Below are 25,074 nucleotides of genomic sequence, written 5' to 3'. Positions count from 1 at the left end.
CATAGAATAAGAGTTGTTTATTGCTAAGTTTTGTGTTTCAACTTTAAAAAAATAAACCAAATATTAAAAGAGGTAAATGTTCAAGCTTTGGAAAGCACCAGTAATGTGAAGGTCACAGAGATGGTGGTGATGTGTTTGTGTGGGTCTACTGTACTGTCTCCAGAAGCGCTGCAGCTGTATGATACTCAGGGTTTAGTGTCACTTTGACCGTCAGGAGAGAGCACTGCTCAGCACTCTTCTGAAACCTCCTTTGGACAGCACTGCTGTTGGGACAGAGCCAGGCATTTGTTATGAACACACTTGAGCTCTGGATCACTGAGAGTCAGACAAGAACTGATGGAGTGCAGATCAGATCAGATCAGATCAGATCACCCACCAATCATTCAGATTTACTCCAAGAATCATCTGTCAGGTATTGGGACAGGTCAGGGTTTCTCCCTTCGAAATAATCAACTGTGCTTATAAATGCTGAAAAGTTAACTATTATGTTTTAAAATATAAAAGCAAAAGTAATATTACTGAAAATGAAGCATAACTCAAAGAGGGCAAGACTGATGTACTGCATTTAGTTCTCAGCTGACTGAAGCACGGAGAGCAATGCCATGTTCATATTAAAATATGAACCCATTGTGAAAGGGCAGTGCTCTTGCAGATTTCATCACCCTTTATTCTTGCATTTGTCTGAAATCTGAAAGCAGCATGATATCCCACAGTCCTGTGGTGTGAGAGGTGGTTAATGTAGGGGAGTTTGTCACACACTTCCCTCTTACAGCAGTTTACAGTGAAATGGAAGTGAATGTTATCTGGTCGAGCTGGATGACCGTGATGTGACCAGTGTTTTCTGTCAGTGTGAACACATCGCAGCAGCAGCGTCCAGTCAGATAAAACATTTTATTGTTGCTGTTTCTTTAAAGACAATCTGCTGTTGTGGTTTACACTCATCTTAAAATGCAGGCATTCAAGACAATATTTTATTTAACATAATTCATATTGCAGTCATCATGAACAACTGGGATTTTTCAATATACACAACAGAACTCTAACATTGTACGCAACCCTTCCTAACCCTACGATGATGCTCCTCAGGGAAATCCCATCCCACCCATTCCCAACCAGGAAAACTACAGCAAAACATGTACGTGTCCCAAGCTCCCAACAGCCCAATGAGCAGACGGATCCTGACCATCTCGTGAGCCGCTCTCTAGCTTCAGCGGGTAACAATTTGTCAGCACTGGTCGATCAGAATTGGTCGAAGGCAAAGGTAAAAATGAGTGACTACTTGAATACGTGCGACTCGAGGCAGGTCAGCGTAGCCGAAGCCCAAACGAATTCCGTCCTGAAGTGTAATGATCTGAATGTGTCTGTCTTACTCTCTGTGAGTGGGAGGAGAAGTTAGCAGGTGAATCTCAGCAAAAATAAACAGTGGGTACCAGCATAGTGGCAAAATAGGGCTGAATTCTCTGAGCAACAATCACTGACCGGCCCTCCTCCTCCTCTCCTGTGTGCGGTCAGTGTGTCGGTCAGTGCGTCTCAGCGCATGTAAACGATAAATGCATTCTGGGATGTGAGGGCCGGCGCCGTGGACTATTTGAGACAGCGCTCGAAGTAGGTGGCTCCTACGTATCCTCCGCGCAGCGAGCGCTGGACGTTCTGCTCGAACAGCCGCCGGTTGGTCTGCAGCACCTCCGCTGCCTCTTTGTTCAGAGGGTCTTCAGGATTGGGCTCCTGTGGACGACACAGGGTTTAAGACCTGAACACTGCTCACCAGCAGGAACGGTCTTCTGAACTTACCAGGAACAGATACTGCAGTCCGTATATGATGGAGTTAATGGTCAGCACTGGCTTCCAGTCTTCTCTGAAACATAAACATGATGCAGTGAGAACGAGCACGCTCCGGTCAGCTGCTCTATGAGGAGGAACAGGGGAGTGCACCTATAATACCTCAAAATATTTAGACAGACGTTGCCTTCCAGGTCAATGTTGGGGTGATAGACCATCGTTTCACATTTCACTTTCGGAGGGTCGTGAGGGTATCCCTGTCCCACCTGAAAGCAGAACACAACACTGTTCAGAGATCATCTCACACACTTGTGAAGAGCAGATCAGTTCCTTCTCTGGCGTCTGATTGGCTCATCACACTGCTGCGGTTACTGAACATCACCTGCTGAAGGACACTGACAGGAAGACAAACCTGCACAGATCCTTATCTAATGTCTCTTGCTTCAGAACCAGAACACATGTGAAAACTAGGAGTGGGGATCACCAGAGGCCTCACCATACGATAGGAGCACGTTAAGATTGCGATATTCTGCGATAGATTGCAATTTATTACCTTTTTCCAACTTCAAATTATGTCTCCAAAAGGAAAACTGTCAACATGGTCTTAACTAAAAAGAAACATTTCTCTGTTTATCTCACTGTGATTGCGAAGCAGACAGACTCATGGAAACCTGTCAGATGTTGTGTGCACCTGTATTACAGTCTAGTCCACATGACCTACTGCAGGTAATGTGAACAATGCTACTTGAACTTGATCTTGTGCAGGCCCTTCAGCAATTGGTGCATCTGAAAGTGAATTATTGTTCAATTAAAATTAAATTAGACATGTAATCTTACATCTGGATCGCTCGGCCGAAAACAAAAATGTTTTGTAATTATTATTTTTTAAATAGAGTAATTTTGTAAGACCTTTTAAATTCAGCTCAATTTTTATGATACTGAAAAAACACAAGCCAATAAAATAACCACACTTTTACTGAAAGTAACAAAACTGGACAGAATTATATTAATTTTGGTAACTTTACAATAAGGTTAAATAGTTAAAGGGTTAATTTCCTTTTTTCTGTGAACTATGTCATTAACAACTTACCCTCATGTCGTTCCAAACCCGTGAGACCTCCGTTTATCTTCAGAACACAGTTTAAGATATTTTAGATTTAGTCCGAGAGCTCTCAGTCCCTCCATTGAAGTTGTGTGTACGGTCTACTGTCCATGTCCAGAAAGATAAGAAAAACATCATCAAAGTAGTCCATGTGACATCAGAGGGTCAGTTAGAATATTCTGAAGCATCGAAAATACATTTTGGTCCAAAAATAGCAAAAACTACGGCTTTATTCAGCATTGTCTTCTCTTCCGTGTCTGTTGTTCGTTATCTGGCTCGGCTCGGTGTTCATCTTCAGTTCTCTCTTCACAGCAGTTCAGTCAGTGTACTGTTTGAGTAAATGAATTACTCCGGGATATTGGTATATTATTAACAGCTTAAGTCATTTGTGGATTAACGCTAATTAGAGACACGAACCGTTTGAAACGTTTCAGTTCAATTTGGTGAACTGGTTCAAAAAGATCCGGTTACAGCGAATGATTCGTTCCTGAACCGGATATCACAAACTGGTTTGTTTTGAACTCTCTCACAACAGACACGGAAGAGAAGACAATGCTGAATAAAGTCGTAGTTTTTTCTATTTTGGGACCAAAATGTATTTCCGATGCTTCAAAATATTCTAACTGACCCTCTGATGTCACATGGACTACTTTGATGATGTTATTCTTACCTTTCTGGACATGGACAGTAGACCGTACACACAGCTTCAATGGAGGGACTGAGAGCTCTCGGACTAAATCTAAAATATCTTAAACTATGTTCAGAAGATAAACGGAGGTTTTACGGGTTTGGAACGACATGAGGGTGAGTTATTAATGACATCATTTTCGTTTTTGGGTGAACTATCCCTTTAAGAATACTGTAATGTATTGTTCATTTATGTTAGTACAATAACTAATGTAACCTTATTGAGAAGTGTTACCTTAATATTAAATATCAAAACTTTTACATATAACATTATTAATATTAAACATATTCCCTTCTATGTAAGAGAATCAGACAGAAGTTGTTTTTTGGACTAATTATCCAAATAATGTATAGTTCTACAAAGTAATTCTTGGAACAGCGTCAAGAGCGCTGGCCGGTTCAGCTGAACTACACAGTTACAGCAGTGCTGCTCTAACAGAAGCGTGTACTGCACAGAGATATCCTTCAGTGTTATCGGAGCACAGTTACAGCAGTGCTGCTCTAACAGAAGCGTGTACTGCACAGAGATATCCTTCAGTGTTATCGGAGCACTGTTACAGCAGTGCTGCTCTAACAGAAGCGTGTACTGCACAGAGATATCCTTCAGTGTTATCGGAGCACAGTTACAGCAGTGCTGCTCTAACAGAAGCGTGTACTGCACAGAGATATCCTTCAGTGTTATCTGAGCAGTTACAGCAGTGCTGCTCTAACAGAAGCGTGTACTGCACAGAGATATCCTTCAGTGTTATCTGAGCACAGTTACAGCAGTGCTGCTCTAACAGAAGCGTGTACTGCACAGAGATATCCTTCAGTGTTATCGGAGCACAGTTACAGCAGTGCTGCTCTAACAGAAGCGTGTACTGCACAGAGATGTCCTTCAGTGTTATCGGAGCACAGTTACAGCAGTGCTGCTCTAACAGAAGCGTGTACTGCACAGAGATGTCCTTCAGTGTTATCGGAGCACAGTTACAGCAGTGCTGCTCTAACAGAAGCGTGTACTGCACAGAGATGTCCTTCAGTGTTATCGGAGCACAGTTACAGCAGTGCTGCTCTAACAGAAGCATGTACTGCACAGAGATGTCCTTCAGTGTTATCTGAGCACAGTTACAGCAGTGCTGCTCTAACAGAAGCGTGTACTGCACAGAGATATCCTTCAGTGTTATCTGAGCACAGATACAGCAGTGCTGCTCTAACAGAAGCGTGTACTGCACAGAGATATCCTTCAGTGTTATCTGAGCAGTTACAGCAGTGCTGCTCTAACAGAAGCGTGTACTGCACAGAGATATCCTTCAGTGTTATCTGAGCAGTTACAGCAGTGCTGCTCTAACAGAAGCGTGTACTGCACAGAGATATCCTTCAGTGTTATCTGAGCACAGTTACAGCAGTGCTGCTCTAACAGAAGCGTGTACTGCACAGAGATATCCTTCAGTGTTATCTGAGCACAGTTACAGCAGTGCTGCTCTAACAGAAGCGTGTACTGCACAGAGATATCCTTCAGTGTTATCGGAGCACAGTTACAGCAGTGCTGCTCTAACAGAAGCGTGTACTGCACAGAGATATCCTTCAGCGTTATCGGAGCACAGTTACAGCAGTGCTGCTCTAACAGAAGCGTGTACTGCACAGAGATATCCTTCAGCGTTATCGGAGCACAGTTACAGCAGTGCTGCTCTAACAGAAGCGTGTACTGCACAGAGATATCCTTCAGCGTTATCGGAGCACAGTTACAGCAGTGCTGCTCTAACAGAAGCGTGTACTGCACAGAGATATCCTTCAGCGTTATCGGAGCACAGTTACAGCAGTGCTGCTCTAACAGAAGCGTGTACTGCACAGAGATATCCTTCAGCGTTATCGGAGCACAGTTACAGCAGTGCTGCTCTAACAGAAGCGTGTACTGCACAGAGATATCCTTCAGCGTTATCGGAGCACAGTTACAGCAGTGCTGCTCTAACAGAAGCGTGTACTGCACAGAGATATCCTTCAGCGTTATCGGAGCACAGTTACAGCAGTGCTGCTCTAACAGAAGCGTGTACTGCACAGAGATATCCTTCAGCGTTATCGGAGCACAGTTACAGCAGTGCTGCTCTAACAGAAGCGTGTACTGCACAGAGATATCCTTCAGTGTTATCTGAGCAGTTACAGCAGTGCTGCTCTAACAGAAGCGTGTACTGCACAGAGATATCCTTCAGTGTTATCGGAGCACAGTTACAGCAGTGCTACTCTAACAGAAGCGTGTACTGCACAGAGATATCCTTCAGTGTTATCGGAGCACAGTTACAGCAGTGCTGCTCTAACAGAAGCGTGTACTGCACAGAGATATCCTTCAGTGTTATCGGAGCACAGTTACAGCAGTGCTGCTCTAACAGAAGCGTGTACTGCACAGAGATATCCTTCAGTGTTATCGGAGCACAGTTACAGCAGTGCTGCTCTAACAGAAGCGTGTACTGCACCGAGATATCCTTCAGTGTTATCGGAGCACAGTTACAGCAGTGCTGCTCTAACAGAAGCGTGTACTGCACAGAGATATCCTTCAGTGTTATCGGAGCACAGTTACAGCAGTGCTGCTCTAACAGAAGCGTGTACTGCACAGAGATATCCTTCAGTGTTATCTGAGCACAGTTACAGCAGTGCTGCTCTAACAGAAGCGTGTACTGCACCGAGATATCCTTCAGTGTTATCGGAGCACTGTTACAGCAGTGCTGCTCTAACAGAAGCGTGTACTGCACAGAGATATCCTTCAGTGTTATCTGAGCACAGTTACAGCAGTGCTGCTCTAACAGAAGCGTGTACTGCACCGAGATATCCTTCAGTGTTATCTGAGCACAGTTACAGCAGTGCTGCTCTAACAGAAGCATGTACTGCACAGAGATATCCTTCAGTGTTATCGGAGCACTGTTACAGCAGTGCTGCTCTAACAGAAGCGTGTACTGCACAGAGATATCCTTCAGTGTTATCTGAGCACAGTTACAGCAGTGCTGCTCTAACAGAAGCATGTACTGCACAGAGATATCCTTCAGTGTTATCGGAGCACTGTTACAGCAGTGCTGCTCTAACAGAAGTGTGTACTGCACAGAGATATCCTTCAGTGTTATCTGAGCACAGTTACAGCAGTGCTGCTCTAACAGAAGTGTGTACTGCACAGAGATGTCCTTCAGTGTTATCTGAGCGGACTGCTTCTCGGTGAGGTACACAAGCACATTCACAGAGCAGAGCAGGAGAGACACACATGCACACTGAACACTGACGGCCGGAGCGGGACATAAATATCATCAGTATTATGTAGCCTATTTTTGGACTTTTTATTTTTTATTATTCTACCAAATAGCATAATAAAGGATCAATACTTGGCGTCCGTGTATGGATACAGTAATGCTGTGGAAAATATCACCATACTATGCTGTATCTATTTTTCCCCCACCCCTAGTGAAAACATTATCAAAGATATTTAAATGATTAAATGAATTGGCTTTGATGTGGTGTAGTTTAATGAATGTGAATTCCTACACACAAACACAGCTAGACTGCTGCAGGAATCTAGTGAAGCACCAGTATGAGTGTGTGATCTGTCTACAGAGGATCCAGCTGCTGTTTACCTTAAAACTGAAGACAAATTTACCACCTTTATAGAAACCCTGCAGAAGAAGAAGAGAGAGATGATCAATCAGGCTGTCGTCACAGCTCACGCCTCAATATTCAGACAGACACTACACGGATCAGTCAGGAGCACACCTCGTCCGGGGAGATGATGAGCTTGAAGGTGAGCAGGTCGTCTTGGTCAGGGAACACAATCTCACACGTCTTCGGCAGGTTCAGCTCGTTGATGTCTGTCACAGAGAAACAACAGCAGCATTACACACAGACAAAACTCTCACTATTCATTCTGAAGCATTTTTCAGGGTTACTAGATCAATCTGGTCTGAGCGTGGTCCTGTGTCTGTCCTGTGTGCGTCTGTGTGTCCTGTGTCTGTCCTGTGTGTGTCTCTGTGTGTCCTGTGTGTGTGTCCTGTATCCGTTCTGTGTGTGTCTCTGTGTGTCCGTGTCCTGTGTCTGTGTGTCCTGTGTGTGTGTCCGTGTCCTGTGTCTGTCCTGTGTGTGTGTCCTGTGTCTGTTCTGTGTGTGTCTCTGTGTGTCCGTGTCCTGTGTCTGTGTGTGTCCTGTGTCTGTCCTGTGTGTGTCCGTGTCCTGTGTGCGTGTCCTGTGTCTGTGTGTATCCGTGTCCTGTGTCTGTCCTGTGTGTGTTCGTGTCCTGTGTGTGTCCGTGTCCTGTGTGTCTGTCCTTTGTGTGTCTGTCCTGTGTGTCTGTCCTGTGTCTGTGTGTCCTCTGTGTGTCTGTGTGCCTGTCCTGTGTGTCCGTGTCCTGTGTGTGTCCTGCGTCTGTGTGTGTCCTGTGTCTGTCTCTGTGTGTCCTGTGTGTGTCCGTGTCCTGTGTCTGTCCTGTGTGTGTGTCCTGTGTCCGTTCTGTGTGTGTCTCTGTGTGTCCGTGTCCTGTGTCTGTGTGTGTCCGTGTCCTGTGTCTGTCCTGTGTCTGTCCTGTGTGTGTCCGTGTCCTGTGTCCGTTCTGTGTGTGTCTCTGTGTGTCCGTGTCCTGTGTCTGTGTGTGTCCTGTGTCTGTCCTGTGTGTGTCCGTGTCCTGTGTCCTGTGTCTGTCCTGTGTGTGTCCGTGTCCTGTGTCTGTGTCCTGTGTCTGTCCTGTGTGTGACCGTGTCCTGTGTGTGTGTCCTGTGTCTGTTTGTGTCCTCTGTGTCCATGTCCTGTGTGTGTCCTGTGTCTGTCCATGTCCTTTGTGTCTGTGTGTCTCTGTGTGTGTCCGTGTCCTGTGTGTGTCTGTGTGTGTGTCCTGTGTCTGTGGGTGAGTCCTGTGTCTGTGGATGTGTCCATGTCCTGTCCGTGTTTCTGTGTGTGTGTGTGTCCGTGACCTGTGTGTTTCTGTGTGTGTGTCCATGTCCTGTCCTGTCCATGTCCGTGTGTGTGTCTGTGACCTGTGTGTGTTTCTGTGTGTGTCTGTGTCCTGTGTCTTTGTGTCAGCAGCAGGGCTGGATCTTCACCGTCAGAGCAATGTCCATCACTGATGTCCAACCGTCTGTGAGTAACCTAACACACACTGATTGGCTAAGAGCTTTTTCTAGTTCGGGTTTGCAGAAGTGCAATCACTGTCAGGGTTTTTTGAGAGGTCTGATCACAGATCTGCTGGCTCACATGGCCGTCGCTTCACATGAAAGCTGAGGAGTCTTAAGCCCCTTTCACATTGCCATTCTGGCAAATACACTGGTAAAGTGTTCCGGCAATTGTTCCCGGGTCGCTAGATTTTGCACTTTCACACTGCCAGTGATTACCCGGGATATGTGAATGCTTTCACACACAACCCGTAAAGATCCCGTAACGACACGTGACATCAGGGCGTGACGTGTAATGCACGAGTCGAAAACATTAGGCACGTTATACTTTCACTGAAGCAAGCGAACGATCTCGGCGTCAGCGAGGAAAGTGAGTAACTAACTGATCTCTGCTTCATTACAGTTTGCACATATTTTTCCTTCCTTCAAAACAGCTGGTAAGAGAGTCATCACTTTGACACGGCATTAGATCTGGCTTTTGTTCACACAGCGCTCGTCCCAGGTTGAACCCGACAATGTTACTAGGTCCCCGACCCGGGTTTGAATCAATCCCGGGACGTGTTTGCTTGCAGCGACCCGGCAATGTTCCGGCAATTTGCCGGGTCCGACGTGTAGTGTGAAAGGGGCTTAACACATCATCAGCTTCTCTTACAGAATCTGGACATGACCTTGAGCAGGTTTGCTGACCGTGATAAAGGTCACACGTGCGTGTGCTTATATAAGGGATTTTCAGCACTATATCAGTCAGTCACCAAAACGCATCCATCCACATCAAGAGCATCATTAGAGTGCAGTTCCTAATATTGACAGCTAGCGGCTGAAACAGGTGCTGCACTCCAAACTCTCAATACTGGAGAGGGATGGTGTATGGATGGAGTTTTAGAATCTGTGATCTCTGACCCAGTTCATTTCCTGGCTCCAAAACGCTGTGTTTTACATCAACTGGCGACACGGGTGTTGAAATGCTATTGGCTGAACTGGCAGTGGGCGGAGTCACAGACCAAAACAACAACAGATGTTCTGACACTGAACACACACTTCAAAGCAGAATAACTGGTTATAATACAGGCAGCCCCCATCTGAACTGAACTAACCCACCTTCAGCTTACTGCCTGATTTGTGAAGTGAGCCGTGAGTCTCTGAGACGGACAGCGGTCTGAGTTTAACTCCAGACAGAGATCTCAACGCTTCACAAATGGAATCAGGCGGTTTAACACAAGTCCTCTGAAGAGACTAGCTTCACAGATTCACATTCACAGAACTCAACTTCTGTTGAGCTCAACCTTTGTGTGTGAACTAAAGCCTAAATTACACCTGTCGGTCATATAAAGAAAACCACCCATTTCATATGGATGTGGTTCAGAAACACTTTAATATGTCTCTTCTGAGGCGCTGAAACTCCGGTGGAATGAACTTTGAACGGAGGGCTAGAAATAATAATAACTGAGCTGAATTTGATGATAAACGAGAGCGTGAGTAAATGATGAGAGGAGGGTCATTCGGTTCAAACACCCCTCAAACGTTTTTTAATGTTTGAGTGGTTTAAGACAGCGATCCCTTATGAAAATGAACCATGGTTTTACCAAAAATAACCATGATTACTATTTTAAATAGTTAAACCACGGTAACCACAAATTTACCATGGTGCTGCTAGGGTTTTTGTAGTAAAACTGTGGTTAAAAACGTTAAAAAAAAACACGATTACTGCAGTTTTACTACAATAAAACAACGGTTAATCCTGAGTGTCTTGAGGTGTTCTCCGGATTTCTGTGACGGTCTGAAGTGTCAAGTGTCCCGCGGGATCAGAGTCACACAGGCCGAGGCTTCTGCTTCCGAGGCTAACGGAGCAGGCCTCAATGTTGTGACTGAGACTGAGCTTGATCTGGCGGAGAACGAGCGTTTCTGCCGAGCTCTGTGACTTCACACATGAGCTTCTCTCTCCGTGACACCCCTGAAGTGTCCAAACACCGAGTAAATAATGATAAATCAGTGCCGGGAGTTGCGCTATGTGTTAGCGCGGTGGCTAATGCTAATGTCGCTCGACAGCGTGAGGACGGTCTTTAAACGAGCCTGAGTACGCAATGAATACTGACTCCCTGACTCTCTCCGTGTGTGTGTGGGGGATAAGTGACGGTCTCTGGAGGGATGCTCTGGTGTTCGTACCCTTCTGTATTCGCAGCTGGGCCGCGCTCGCCTTCTTCCCGCCGGCTCCGGCTCTCGTTCCTCCCGCGGACTCCTCGTCCTTCTTCTGCTGCTTCAGCGAGAAAAGCTTGATCATCTTCACTCAGGTCTGTGCTGAGATCCAGCCGAAGCCAATCTAGTCTGATCTGACGTCGCTGATGAGTGTTGAAGAGTGATCTGAGCCGATGCGCGGTGTGTTCAGCAGCTGTGTGTGTGTGTGTGTGTGTGTTAGCGGCTAATGTTAGCCGCACAGTCACACATCTGACTCTATTCGAGCAACTGCTTCCAGATCAGCTCATACCACCTTAGCCTGGTTTTAAGAATTATTATTCATTATTGTTGTGGTATTTATTGATTAAAAACAACTTTGTTATTATTATTATTCTTTTTATAAAATTACATCTGAAGCATTGGGCTGTAAAAAATAAAATAAAAAATAATTCAGCAATGTAAGCAATGTAAATAACATGAATGTTTTGGGTAGGGCACAAGTGGACCACATCTCCCATGTTGCCTTTCGGCTGTGACGAACAGACCGGGAGGAGCTGTCGTTTTTTTACTCTCCATATTTTTTATTTACAATATTTATTTATTTATTTGATCGTCGGGAGCAGGCTCGGAGTGCGGTGGCGTCGGGGTGACGAGCTGCTCTGGACTGGGACAGATATTAATATAATACTCCTGCACGCGCAGCGGAGCAGCACAATAGAGAGAGCGAACAAAGACGCGCTCGTCCGCCTGCGCTGTTTCTCTTTCAGTTCAGCCGAGCGCTGGGAGACTGGCCTGCGCTCACAGGTGAGGATCTCTGCCCGTGTGGAGCATCAGAGGAGCTGAGGGATCGTGATCTCTGAGTCTGGGGTTTAATCGAGTCTCTCATGTAAAGCTGTGATACAACAGGAACAAGGAAGCGGTCTCATTGTGTGCATCTGTCGCGAGAACACATCAGTCTGATGCTCGATCCAGCAGCATGCGCCTCCACTCGAGCAGGTGAGTCGTGTGTCAGGGTCTGTGTGAGACTCAAGCGCTCAGCTTCTTCAGATCAGGAGGTTAGAGAGGTGAGTTAGTGCTGCTGAAGCTGCTAACACATGCTAGCTGCTGCTTCCGGCGGCGCTTCCGCTGCACACAGTCTGTGTGTCTGTGCATGTAAACACGGCGAAGCGCTCTCTCTGTGTGTGCTGCTGTGGTGTGTGCTCTCCTGACACAGTGTGTGTGTGTAGCAGTGGATTCAGCTCCTGGTGTGTCTCTTGGATCATGTAGTAGCTCCTGTGGCTAACACTGTGTAGTGAGGATCAGATCAGCTCTTGACCTCTGACCCCTGTCACTGGTGATAGAGATGTGTGTCTGGATCAGAACCTTTTTCATGATTTACCGAAGTCGCTTCTGCTCATCAGCACTGCATTTATTTGATCAAAAATGTTTATATTGTGAAATATTATTATGATTTCTTTCTGTGATGCTCTGCTGTATTTTCAGCATCATTCCTCCAGTCTTCAGTGTCACATGATCTTCAGAAATCAGAATAATATGATGATTTATTATTATTGATTTTTTTATTATTTATTATCCTGTGCTGAAACTGTGCTGCTTCAGATTCTGTTGGAAACTGTGATAGTTTTTCATGATTCTCTTCTCAGTATCTTAGATAGAAATCTTTTCTACAATTCAGAAGTTTGGAGTCAGTACATTTTTATTCTCTCTTTTAGAAAGAAATTAAAACTTTTATTCAGCAAGGATATGTTCAATTGATAAGAAGTGATAGCAAAGATGTATATTGTTAGAAAATATTTATATTTTGAATAAATGCTGTCCTTTTTTTACTTTTTATTTTTCAAAGATTCCTAAAAAAAAGTATCCCAATTTGAAAAAACATATTTGTCAGCACAACATTGATAATTCTGATAATAAATCAGTATATTATTCTGATTTCTGAAGATCATGTGACACTGAAGACTGGAGGAATGATGCTGAAAATACAGCGGAGCATCACAGAAATAAATTACACTTTAAAGGATATTGAAATATAAACCATTATTTAATATTAAAATAACATTTTGAAATATTGCTATTTCCATTTTATTATTATTATTTTTTTGATCAAATAATTGCAGCCTTGATGTGCAGAAAACATTATAGTTCTCACTGACCCCAGACTCTTGACCGGTCGTGTAGATAAACACAGGACACACATCTACAGGTGCTGGTCATATAATTAGAATATCATCAAAAAGTTGATTTATATAAAAGTCAAACTTGTGTATTATATTCATTCATTACACACAGACTGACATATTTCAAATGTTTATTTCTTTTAACTTTGATTATAACTGACAACTAAGGAGAATCCCAAATTCAGTATCTCAGAAAATTAGAATATTGTGAAAAGGTTCAATATTGAAGACACCTGGTGCCACACTCTAATCAGCTAATTAACTCAAAACACCTGCAAAGCCTTTAAATGGTCTCTCAGCCTAGTTCTGTAGGCTACACAATCATGGGGAAGACTGCTGACTTGACAGTTGTCCAAAAAAGGACCATTGACACCTTGCACAAGGAGGGCAAGACACAAAAGGTCATTGTAAAAGAGGCTGGCTGTTCACAGAGCTCTGTGTCCAAGCACATTAATAGAGAGGCGAAGGGAAGGAAAAGATGTGGTAGAAACAAGTGTACAAGCAATAGGGATAACAGCACCCTGGAGGGGATTGTGAAACAAAACCCATTCAAAACTGTGAGGGAGATTCACAAATAGTGGACTGCTGCTGGAGTCAGTGCTTCAAGAACCACTACACACAGACGTGTGCAAGACATGGGTTTCAGCTGTCGCACTCCTTGTGTCAAGACACTCTTGAACAACAGACAGCGTCAGAAGCGTCTCGCTTCAAAAAGGACTGGACTGCTGCTGAGTGGTGCACAGTTATGTTCTTCTGATGAAAGTAAATTTAACATTTCCTTAGGAAATCAGGGTCCCAGAGTCTTGAGGAAGAGAGGAGAGGCACACAATCCTCGTTGCTTGAGGTCCAGTGTAAAGTTTCCACAGTCAGTGATGGTTTGGGGTGCCATGTCATCTGCTGGTGTTGGTCCACTGTGTTTTCTGAGGTCTAAGGTCAACACAGCCGTATACCAGGAAGTTTTAGAGCACTTCATGCTTCCTGCTGCTGACCAACTTTATGGAGATGCAGATTTCATTTTCCAACAGGACCTGGCACCTGCACACAGTGTCAAAGTTACCAGTACCTGGTTTAAGGACCATGGTATCCCTGTTCTTAATTGGCCAGCAAACTCGCCTGACCTTAACCCCATAGAAAATCTATGGGCTATTGTGAAGAGGAAGATGTGATATGCCAGACCCAAGAATGCAGAAGAGCTGAAGGCCACTATCAGAGTAACCTGGGCTCTCATAACACCTGAGCAGTGCCACAGACTGATCGACTCCATGCCACGCCGCATTGCTGCAGTCATTCAGACAAAAGGAGCAACAACTAAGTATTGAGTGCTGTACATGATCATACTTTTCAGTTGGCCAAGATTTCTAAAAATCCTTTCTTTGTATTGGTCTTAAGTTATATTCTAATTTTCTGAGATACTGAATTTGGGATTTTCCTTAGTTGTCAGTTATAATCATCAAAATTAAAAGAAATAAACATTTGAAATATATCAGTCTGTGTGTAATGAATAAATATAATATGCAAGTTTCACTTTTTGAATGGAATTAGTGAAATAAATCAACTTTTTGATGATATTCTAATTATATGACCAGCACCTGTATATGATTTGACAGACCTAATATATATATATATGCATTTGTTTAGTCGTGTGTAGATAGCTTTTTGTATTTATAAAAGAGCAACTCCAATCAGTTAGAGATTACAGACAGTAAGAAAAAGAGCAGTGTGTGTTCTGCAGATGTGCAAAGAGCTGAATATGTGTCTCTGTGTGTGTGTGTGTGTGTGTGTGTCTGTCTCCGTGTGTGTGTGTCTCTGTGTCTCTGTGTGTGTGTCTCTGTGTTTCTGTCTCCGTGTGTCTCTGTGTTTCTGTCTCCGTGTGTGTGTGTGTGTGTGTGTGTGTGTGTCTGTCTCCGTGTGTGTGTGTGTCTGTGTCTCTGTGTGTGTGTCTCTGTGTTTCTGTCTCCGTGTGTGTGTGTGTGTCTCTCTGTGTCTCTGTCTCCGTGTGTGTGTGTCTCTGTGTCTCTGTCTCCCTGTGTGTGTGTGTCTGTGTCTCTGTGTGTGTCTCTGTCTCCTTGTGTGTGTGTGTGTCTCTCTGTGTCTCTGTCTCCATGTGTGTGTGTGTGTCTGTGTCTCTGTGTGTGTCTCTCTGTGTCTCTGTCTCCTTGTGTGTGTGTGTGTGTCTCTCTGTGTCTCTGTCTCCATGTGTGTGTGTGTGTGTGTCTGTGTCTCTGTGTGTGTCTCTCTGTGTCTCTGTCTCCGTGTGTGTGTGTGTCTCTCTGTGTCTCTGTCTCCGTGTGTGTGTGTGTGTGTGTGTCTGTGTCTCTGTCTCCATGTGTGTGTTTGTGTCTCTGTGTCTCTGTCTCCGTGTGTGTGTTTGTGTCTCTCTGTGTCTCTGTCTCCATGTGTGTGTTTGTGTCTCTGTGTCTCTGTCTCCGTGTGTGTGTGTGTCTCTGTGTCTCTGTCTCCGTGTGTGTGTGTGTCTCTGTGTCTCTGTCTCCGTGTGTGTGTGTGTCTCTGTGTCTCTGTCTCCGTGTGTGTGTGTGTCTCTCTGTGTCTCTGTCTCCATGTGTGTGTTTGTGTCTCTGTGTCTCTGTCTCCGTGTGTGTGTGTGTCTGTGTCTCTGTGTGTGTCTCTGTCTCCTTGTGTGTGTGTGTGTGTCTCTCTGTGTCTCTGTCTCCATGTGTGTGTGTGTGTCTGTGTCTCTGTGTGTGTCTCTCTGTGTCTCTGTCTCCGTGTGTGTGTGTCTCTCTGTGTCTCTGTCTCCGTGTGTGTGTCTGTGTCTCTGTGTGTGTCTCTCTGTGTCTCTGTCTCCGTGTGTGTGTGTCTCTCTGTGTCTCTGTCTCCGTGTGTGTGTGTGTGTCTGTGTCTCTGTCTCCATGTGTGTGTGTGTGTGTGTGTGTCTGTGTCTCTGTCTCCGTGTGTGTGTGTGTGTGTGTGTGTGTCTCTCTGTGTCTCTGTCTCCGTGTGTGTGTGTGTCTCTGTGTCTCTGTATCCGTGTGTGTGTCTCTCTGTGTCTCTGTCTCCGTGTGTGTGTGTCTCTGTGTCTCTGTCTCCTTGTGTGTGTGTCTCTCTGTGTCTCTGTGTCTCTGTGTGTGTGTCTCTGTGTCTCTGTCTCCGTGTGTGTCTCTGTATCCGTGTGTGTGTCTCTCTGTGTCTCTGTCTCCATGTGTGTGTGTGTGTGTGTGTGTCTGTGTCTCTGTGTGTGTCTCTCTGTGTCTCTGTCTCCGTGTGTGTGTGTCTGTGTCTCTGTGTGTGTCTCTCTGTGTCTCTGTCTCCGTGTGTGTGTGTCTGTGTCTCTGTGTGTGTCTCTCTGTGTCTCTGTCTCCGTGTGTGTGTGTCTGTGTCTCTGTGTGTGTCTCTCTGTGTCTCTGTCTCCGTGTGTGTGTGTGTCTCTGTGTCTCTGTATCCGTGTGTGTGTCTCTGTGTCTCTGTCTCCTTGTGTGTGTGTCTCTCTGTGTCTCTGTCTCCATGTGTGTGTGTGTGTGTGTGTGTGTGTGTGTGTCTGTGTCTCTGTGTGTGTGTCTCTGTGTCCATGTGTGTGTGTGTGTGTGTCTCTCTGTGTCTCTGTCTCCGTGTGTGTGTGTGTGTATCTGTGTCTCTGTCTCCGTGTGTGTGTGTGTCTCTGTCTCCGTGTGTGTGTGTGTGTGTGTGTGCGCTCCTCAGCTGAATGCGGAGGGGATGTCTGGCAGTAAGGCTCTGGGTGGTGCGCGGCGGCGGCGGACACGGTGCCGGCGCTGTCAGGCCTGTCTGCGGACCGAGTGTGGAGAGTGTCACTTCTGTAAGGACATGAAGAAGTTCGGCGGGCCGGGCCGGATGAAGCAGTCCTGTCTGCTCCGGCAGTGCACTGCGGTGAGTCCAGCAAACAGACTCTTTTTCTTCATGATATAGATATGGTTGTGTTTGTTTGAGCATGTGAGTGTATAGACTGAAAGCAGCGAGGCCCTGAGGATGCTCAAGCTCACTGGTTAGGGTTAGGGGTCTGCCTCTGGCTTCACTGACTCTCCTGCTCTCCTCAGCCCGTGTTACCACACACAGCCGTGTGTTTCGCGTGTGGTGAAGCAGGGAAGGAGGACACGGTGGAGTCGGAGGAGGAGAAGTTCAGCCTCTCGCTCATGGAGTGCACCATCTGTAACGAGATCATCCACCCCAGCTGTCTGAAGGTTAGTAACACACACACAGAGGTGAAGCTGATCGAAGCCAGCACGTCTGATAACACCATCAACCCTCTCTCGTCAGATGGCCAAGTCTGAAGGCATTATTAATGATGAGATCCCAAACTGCTGGGAATGTCCAAAGTGCCACAAGGAAGGAAAGACCAGTAAGGTAAGACTGCACACAGATCCTCCTCTGCTCCATCACAGGGCCAGAGTGGTACAGTTTCCAGCTAGTTCATATTTACTTAAATGTAAAGGGAAGACATGTAAGAGAACACTTGGTGAATAAATCTGTTTTAGTAGAGTGAAGGAGACAGACAGGAAGCAGTGGCGTCAGGAAATTATGTTCTGAAGCGTCGAGGTGAACTGAAGCTGTAGCCGACTTCAGAGCGCTGTAGATCACAGAAGTAGAGATCTCTGGGTCACTCACATCAACTCCGTTTCTAAACCAGGAGCTTTTCAACTTTATGATGGCGTCTGACTGAATCGTGATGATGTCATCACTGATCTAGTTCTGTTTGGCCTTCAGCCTAATAAAAATCATGCTAATGGAAGTGTCCGATGTTTAGGATCCAGGAGATGGTTCAGGGAAGAGGCGCATGGACAATGGGGAGGTGAGCCGCTGGAAGCTGACGGATGAGCCTCCACCCAGTAAGAAGAAGAGCCTGTCCCTGGACGACTCGGCCCGGCCGGACGGAGCCAAGCGCAGGAAGGACAAGGAGCTTCCTCAGGAGAGTGCCTCCAGAAAGAAGGTGAGTGCTTCACTGCTTGTGATTCAGCTTGAGTGTGACGGGACACATTACATTCACATTTAGTCTTTGAGCAGACACTTTAACCGAAGTGACTTACACGTGAGGACAACAGAAGCAATCAAAATTAGTAACAGAGCAATGATATATAAGTGCTATAACAAGTCTCAGTTAGCTTAACACAGTACACATAGCAAGAGCTTTTAAATATTATAATAAATAAAAAGAAAACAGATAGAATTGAGAAACAAGTTTTTTTAAAGAATAGAATTTGAATAGTGAGTGTAAAGTTAGAGGGTCAAATAAAGATGGAAGAGATGTGTTTTAAGCCGATTCTTGAAGATGGCTAAGGACTCAGCTGCTCTGATTGAGTTGGGGAGGTCATTCCACCAGGAGGGAACATTTAATTTAAAAGTCTGTAAAAGTGACTTTGTGCTTCTTTGGGATGAACAATGAAGCGATGTTCACTTGCAGAACGCAAGCTTCTAGAGGCACATAAGTCTGAAGTAACAAATTTAGGTAAATGGTAGGGCTGGCACGGTTCGCTGAAAAAAAAAAAGAACCGTTTTTTCCACACGCGGTTCTCCCCACACACGGTTCTCCCCACACACGGTTCTCCCCACACACAGTTCTCCCCACACACGGTTCTCCCCACACACGGTTCTCCCCACACACGGTTCTCCCCACACACGGTTCTCCCCACACACGGTTCTCCCCAAACACGGTTCACCCCACGCGGTTCTCCCCACGCGGTTCTCCCCACGCGGTTCTCCCCACACACGGTTCTCCCCACACGGTTCTCCCCACACGGTTCTCCCCACGCGGTTCTCCCCACACACGGTTCTCCCCACACACGGTTCTCCCCACACACGGTTCTCCCCCCACACGGTTCTCCCCACACGGTTCTCCACACACGGTTCATTGTTCATCAGTGGTTCCCAGTTCAGTCCATGTTCCGAAGTGAAGTAAACCCCTGCTCAGGGAGTAGGGATCATATCAATTGCAACACAGTTCATTCACGTAGCTCGAGTTGGTCATCTGAAGTGGGTGTGTTAACTAAGGGAGACATGTAAAATATGTGCGCGAGCACTGGAATTGGGAACCGCTGCGCTACATCATGTCATTAACCAGCGAGAAAACGTTAAAAGTACTACAATACTTTAAATGCAAATAGCCAAAGCGCCGATCAGACGCTTTAAACATAAAAACACATGAGACGCAGCGGAATGGAATAAAATCCCCACAAATTCTCTAGACATGTTTTCTAAAAGTTTAACCTCTAACTCTACTTCACTTTCTGTTCATCCCTCATGTGAGATGCAAGTGCAGCAGTCATAGTTGTGCATGTCAGGAACGCAGAGCAACCATCAAGTCTTAGACAGTGTTCTAGATTATTACAAGCAGAGTTTTTAGGTCCTATAATTAACACCTCTGTTTTTCAGAATTTAGCAGTAAGAAATTACTTGTCATCCAGTTTTTTATATCAACTATGCATTCTGTTAGTTTTTCAAATTGGTATGTTTCGCCGGGCCGCAAAGAAATATAGAGCTGAGTATCATCAGCATAACAGTGAAAGCTAACTCCATGTTTCCTGATGATATCTCCCAAGGGTAACATGTGAAGCGTGAAGAGTAGTGGCCCTAGTACTGAGCCTTGAGGTACTCTTTACTGCACTTGTGATCAATATGATACCTCTTCATTCACTGCTACGAATTGATGGCGGTCATATAAGTACCATGCTAATGCACTTCCATTAATGCCAACAAAGTTTTCTAGTCTACTCAAGAGGGGCGTGGTGGAGGTGGGGCTTAGGTAGACCATATTATAAGATATTGCGATTAGTGTGTGTGTGTGTGTCCGTCCACAGTTTTGTAGAGTTGGTACAGAGTTTAGCAGGAAGTAACGTCACGTATAACCATGCATCACTCAGGTCCTGTTTGAACATGTGCGTCTTTCTGTTTGTCCCCAACAGATCAAAGGTGCCCGTGATAAACACCTGAAAAAGGTAAGTCTTTAGTCTTATTGTTGACATGACATGCACAGTTGTGTGTTGTAATCTTCTCTCTTTAACATCTTCAGCAGAAAGCCAAACCCAACTCCTCGGATTCTTCTGAAGCGAACGGGCCCAACTCTTTGCTGGCTGGTGGACACAGCTCTGCTGGAGGCTCTGGTGCGCCGCAGCCCTCAGCCCCGAGCCAGGACCAGCGCTCGCATCACCGTGAGAAGCTCGAGCGCTTCAAACGCATGTGTCAGCTACTGGAGCGAGTGCGCGACTCCAGCTCCTCGTCCTCCTCCAGCTCAGAAAGTGACTCGGAATCGGATTCAGACTCGCCATCTCCTGTCGCCGCCTCAGAAGCTTCCTCTCCAGCAGCTGGATATGGCAACAGCAGCATCCGCGAGCGAGAGCGAAGCCGCCGTCTGGCAGAGCTGGGCTTCAGTGCCAGTGAGGATTCTGATGGCGAGAGCGTAGCAGCAGACCATGAGCAGGACGAGCCGCAGCCACATCGCCGCAGAGGAGACGTGAGTAGCAGGCTGCGCAGAGCGGTCGTGGACACTGAAGCAGATGATGATGAGGACAGGGCAGGGGATCGGGGTCAGCCGTCCTCACCGCTGTCAGCTACGCAGCTGCCACCCTTTGGACATGGACATTTGGCGGGACCCGAAGGCCTGTCCTCATCCAAGCGCACTAACGGACAGGACACACGCAACGGCCGCACACGGGTGGCTGGCAGAGAGATGCAAGAGAAGGAGAACTCCAACAGCAGTACTGTAACCAATCACCCGCACACCCCCGGAAAGGCTGTCCGTGGGAGCAAAATCCGAGGAGGAAGCCGGCAGAACATTTCCTCAAATAAGAGCACAGGTACAGCATCAGCTGGCTCTGGTACTGCGAACGGCAACACTGCCACCTGTAACCCGGTCAGCGTCTCTTTGACTCCACATCGCTCGCAGCAGTCGCGCTCACAACTGGTGAAGAGGAGTGCTGTGGCTGTGCCCTCTCCGCCGCGGCCCCTGCAGATGGAGCGGCACCTTGTGCGACCGCCGCCGGCCTGCCCCGAGCCACACTGCCTGCCGCTGGACAGCGGCGCGTCTCACGTGCTGCCAAGGGAAGTCTGGCTCCGTGTCTTCCAGCATCTCAGTCAGCGGCAGCTGTGTGTCTGCATGCGTGTGTGCCGCACTTGGAGCCGTTGGTAAGACATCAGACACCACACATCACAGCTAGGCATCAGCATTCATATCACTGTCAAACTTCAGCAAACTGCCTAATAGGAACATAACGGTTAACCACGAGCCAGTTGAAAATCGATTCAAGTATGTGACGATTCAAATCGGTTGAGATGCTAAACAAATTGTGATTCAGTTAAGGGCAGGAGTTAATATGAATGCATGTCTGAGTGGAACTTACTGTCTCAATAAAAGTTTAGATGGTATTTTTTTCTTTTCATCTTGCATCTGTAAAATGCATATTAAAGTTCATAAGTGCAGCGCTGCTTTCTTTACAGCTGTAAACGAGGAAATGTTTTAAGCTCCACCTGCTACTGCGTTCATCAGTGCTGTGTTTACGGCGGTAACCGAGGAAATGCTTTAAGATCCACCTGCCACTGCGTTCATGAGTGCTGTGTTTACGGCGGTAACCGAGGAAATGCTTTAAGCACCACCTGCCACTGCGTTCATGAGTGCTGTGTTTACGGCGGTAACCGAGGAAATGCTTTAAGATCCACCTGCTGTGGTGTTCATGAGTGCTGTGTTTACAGCAGTAACCGAGGAAACGCTTTAAGCACCACCTGCCACTGCGTTCATGAATGCTGTGTTTACGGCGGTAACTGAGGAAACGCTTTAGCTCCACCTGCCACTGCTTTCATGAGTGCTGTGTTTACGGCGGTAACTGAGGAAATGCTTTAAGATCCACTTGCTGTGGTGTTCATGAGTGCTTTATTTACGGCAGTAACCGAGGAAACGCTTTAAGCTCCACCTTCCTCTGCGTTCATGAGTGCTGTGTTTACGGCGGTAACCGAGGAAATGCTTTAAGCTCCACCTGCCGTGGTGTTCATGAGTGCTGTGTTTACGGTGGTAACCGAGAAAATGCTTTAAGCTCCACCTGCCGTGGTGTTCATGAGTGCTGTGTTTACGGTGGTAACCGAGGAAACGCTTTAAGCTCCACCTGCCGTGGTGTTCATGAGTGCTGTGTTTACGATGGTAACCGAGGAAACGCTTTAAGCTCCACCTGCCGTGGTATTCATGAGTGATGTGTTTACGGTGGTAACCGAGGAAACGCTTTAAGCTCCACCTGCCGTGGTGTTCATGAGTGCTGTGTTTACGATGGTAACCGAGGAAACGCTTTAAGCTGTAACGGTGGTAACGAGTTAATATGAATGCATGTCTGAGTGGAACTTACTGTCTCAATAAAAGTTTAGATGGTATTTTTTTCTTTTCATCTTGCATCTGTAAAATGCATATTAAAGTTCATAAGTGCAGCGCTGCTTTCTTTACAGCTGTAAACGAGGAAATGTTTTAAGCTCCACCTGCTACTGCGTTCATCAGTGCTGTGTTTACGGCGGTAACCGAGGAAATGCTTTAAGATCCACCTGCCACTGCGTTCATGAGTGCTGTGTTTACGGCGGTAACCGAGGAAATGCTTTAAGCACCACCTGCCACTGCGTTCATGAGTGCTGTGTTTACGGCGGTAACCGAGGAAATGCTTTAAGATCCACCTGCTGTGGTGTTCATGAGTGCTGTGTTTACAGCAGTAACCGAGGAAACGCTTTAAGCACCACCTGCCACTGCGTTCATGAATGCTGTGTTTACGGCGGTAACTGAGGAAACGCTTTAGCTCCACCTGCCACTGCTTTCATGAGTGCTGTGTTTACGGCGGTAACTGAGGAAATGCTTTAAGATCCACTTGCTGTGGTGTTCATGAGTGCTTTATTTACGGCAGTAACCGAGGAAACGCTTTAAGCTCCACCTTCCTCTGCGTTCATGAGTGCTGTGTTTACGGCGGTAACCGAGGAAATGCTTTAAGCTCCACCTGCCGTGGTGTTCATGAGTGCTGTGTTTACGGTGGTAACCGAGAAAATGCTTTAAGCTCCACCTGCCGTGGTGTTCATGAGTGCTGTGTTTACGGTGGTAACCGAGGAAACGCTTTAAGCTCCACCTGCCGTGGTGTTCATGAGTGCTGTGTTTACGATGGTAACCGAGGAAACGCTTTAAGCTCCACCTGCCGTGGTATTCATGAGTGCTGTGTTTACGGTGGTAACCGAGGAAAAGCTTTAGCTCCACCTGCCGTGGTGTTCATGAGTGCTGTGTTTACGGTGGTAACCAAGGAAACGCTTTAGCTCCACCTGCCGTGGTGTTCATGAGTGCTGTGTTTACGATGGTAACCGAGGAAACGCTTTAAGCTCCACCTGCCGTGGTGTTCATGAGTGCTGTGTTTACGGTGGTAACCGAGGAAACGCTTTAGCTCCACCTGCCGTGGTGTTCATGAGTGCTTTGTTTACAGCAGTAACCGAGGAAACGGTTTAAGCTCCACCTATCGTGGTGTTCATGTGTGCTTTGTGTACAGCAGTAACCGAGGAAACGCTTTAAGCTCCACCTGCCGTGGTGTTCATGAGTGCTGTGTTTACGGTGGTAACCGAGGAAACGCTTTAGCTCCACCTGCAGCGTTGTTCATGAGTGCTGTGTTTACGGTGGTAACCGAGGAAACGCTTTAGCTCCACCTGCAGCGGTTTTCATGAGTGCTGTGTTTACGGTGGTAACCGAGGAAACGCTTTAGCTTCACCTGCAGCGGTGTTCATGAGTGCTGTGTTTACGGTGGTAACCGAGGTAACGCTTTAGCTCCACCTGCAGCGGTGTTCATGAGTGCTGTGTTTACGGTGGTAACCGAGGAAACGTTTTAAGCTCCACCTGCAACGGGGTTCATGAGTGCTGTGTTTACGGTGGTAACCGAGGAAACGCTTTAGCTTCACCTGCAGCGGTGTTCATGAGTGCTGTGTTTACGGTGGTAACCGAGGAAACGCTTTAGCTTCACCTGCAGCGGTGTTCATGAGTGCTGTGTTTACGGTGGTAACCGAGGAAATGCTTTAGCTCCACCTGCAGCGGTGTTCATGAGTGCTTTGTTTACGGTGGTAACCGAGGAAACGTTTTAAGCTCCACCTGCCGCGCCGTTCATGAGTGCTGTGTTTACGATGGTAACCGAGGAAACGCTTTAGCTCCACCTGCAGCGGTGTTCATGAGTGCTGTGTTTACGGTGGTAACCGAGGAAACGCTTTAGCTCCACCTGCAGCGGTGTTCATGAGTGCTTTGTTTACGGTGGTAACCGAGGAAACGTTTTAAGCTCCACCTGCCGCGCCGTTCATGAGTGCTGTGTTTACGATGGTAACCGAGGAAACGCTTTAGCTCCACCTGCAGCGGTGTTCATGAGTGCTGTTTATGGTGGTAACCGAGGAAACGCTTTAGCTTCACCTGCAGCGGTGTTCATGAGTGCTGTGTTTACGGTGGTAACCGAGGAAACGCTTTAGCTCCACCTGCAGCGGTGTTCATGAGTGCTTTGTTTACGGTGGTAACCGAGGAAACGTTTTAAGCTCCACCTGCCGTGGTGTTCATGAGTGCTGTGTTTACGGTGGTAACCGAGGAAAAGCTTTAGCTCCACCTGCCGTGGTGTTCATGAGTGCTGTGTTTACGGTGGTAACCGAGGAAAAGCTTTAGCTCCACCTGCCGTGGTGTTCATGAGTGCTGTGTTTACGGTGGTAACCGAGGAAACGCTTTAGCTTCACCTGCAGCGGTGTTCATGAGTGCTGTGTTTACGGTGGTAACCGAGGAAAAGCTTTAGCTCCACCTGCCGTGGTGTTCATGAGTGCTGTGTTTACGATGGTAACCGAGGAAACGCTTTAGCTCCACCTGCAGCGGTGTTCATGAGTGCTGTGTTTACGGTGGTAACCAAGGAAATGCTTTAGCTCCACTTGCAGCGGTGTTCATGAGTGCTGTGTTTACGGTGGTAACCGAGGAAACGCTTTAGCTCCACCTGCAGCGGTGTTCATGAGTGCTTTGTTTACGGTGGTAACCGAGGAAACGTTTTAAGCTCCACCTGCCGCGCCTTTCATGAGTGCTGTGTTTACGATGGTAACCGAGGAAACGCTTTAGCTCCACCTGCAG

The 25,074-nt window shown here is 46.7% G+C and overlaps 2 protein-coding genes across 3 annotated transcripts in view; one reads left to right on the top strand and one right to left on the bottom strand.

Moving 5' to 3' along the window:
- Window positions 1-877: 877 nt before the first annotated feature.
- On the bottom strand, window positions 878-11,121 carry LOC132104567 (NEDD8-conjugating enzyme Ubc12). Its single transcript, XM_059510132.1, has 6 exons — window positions 10,843-11,121; window positions 7,295-7,389; window positions 7,159-7,197; window positions 1,942-2,045; window positions 1,792-1,855; window positions 878-1,725 (listed from the first exon to the last, which is right to left on the bottom strand). The coding sequence occupies exons 1-6, from the start codon at window positions 10,955-10,957 to the stop codon at window positions 1,585-1,587; spliced, it is 558 nt and encodes a 185-aa protein (XP_059366115.1). The 5' UTR covers window positions 10,958-11,121; the 3' UTR covers window positions 878-1,584.
- Window positions 11,122-11,354: 233 nt separating this feature from the next.
- The window catches only part of LOC132104566 (F-box/LRR-repeat protein 19-like), a 34,787-nt gene continuing 21,067 nt past the window's right edge, over window positions 11,355-25,074 (top strand). The window contains exons 1-7 of one of the 2 annotated variants that reach the window (XM_059510131.1): window positions 11,355-11,847; window positions 16,686-16,871; window positions 17,039-17,182; window positions 17,259-17,345; window positions 17,746-17,928; window positions 19,898-19,930; window positions 20,008-21,116. In XM_059510131.1, coding sequence (XP_059366114.1) covers window positions 16,701-16,871; window positions 17,039-17,182; window positions 17,259-17,345; window positions 17,746-17,928; window positions 19,898-19,930; window positions 20,008-21,116 — 1,727 coding nt within the window. In that variant the 5' untranslated portion in view covers window positions 11,355-11,847; window positions 16,686-16,700. Of the gene's footprint in view, window positions 11,848-16,685; window positions 16,872-17,038; window positions 17,183-17,258; window positions 17,346-17,745; window positions 17,929-19,897; window positions 19,931-20,004; window positions 21,117-25,074 lie in introns of both variants that reach the window. The other variant, XM_059510129.1, reaches the window with a different exon arrangement.

This window comes from Carassius carassius, chromosome 25 (genome assembly GCF_963082965.1).
Source record: "Carassius carassius chromosome 25, fCarCar2.1, whole genome shotgun sequence".
Classification (NCBI taxonomy): domain Eukaryota; kingdom Metazoa; phylum Chordata; class Actinopteri; order Cypriniformes; family Cyprinidae; genus Carassius; species Carassius carassius.
This window is presented reverse-complemented; position numbering and strand designations above follow the sequence as displayed.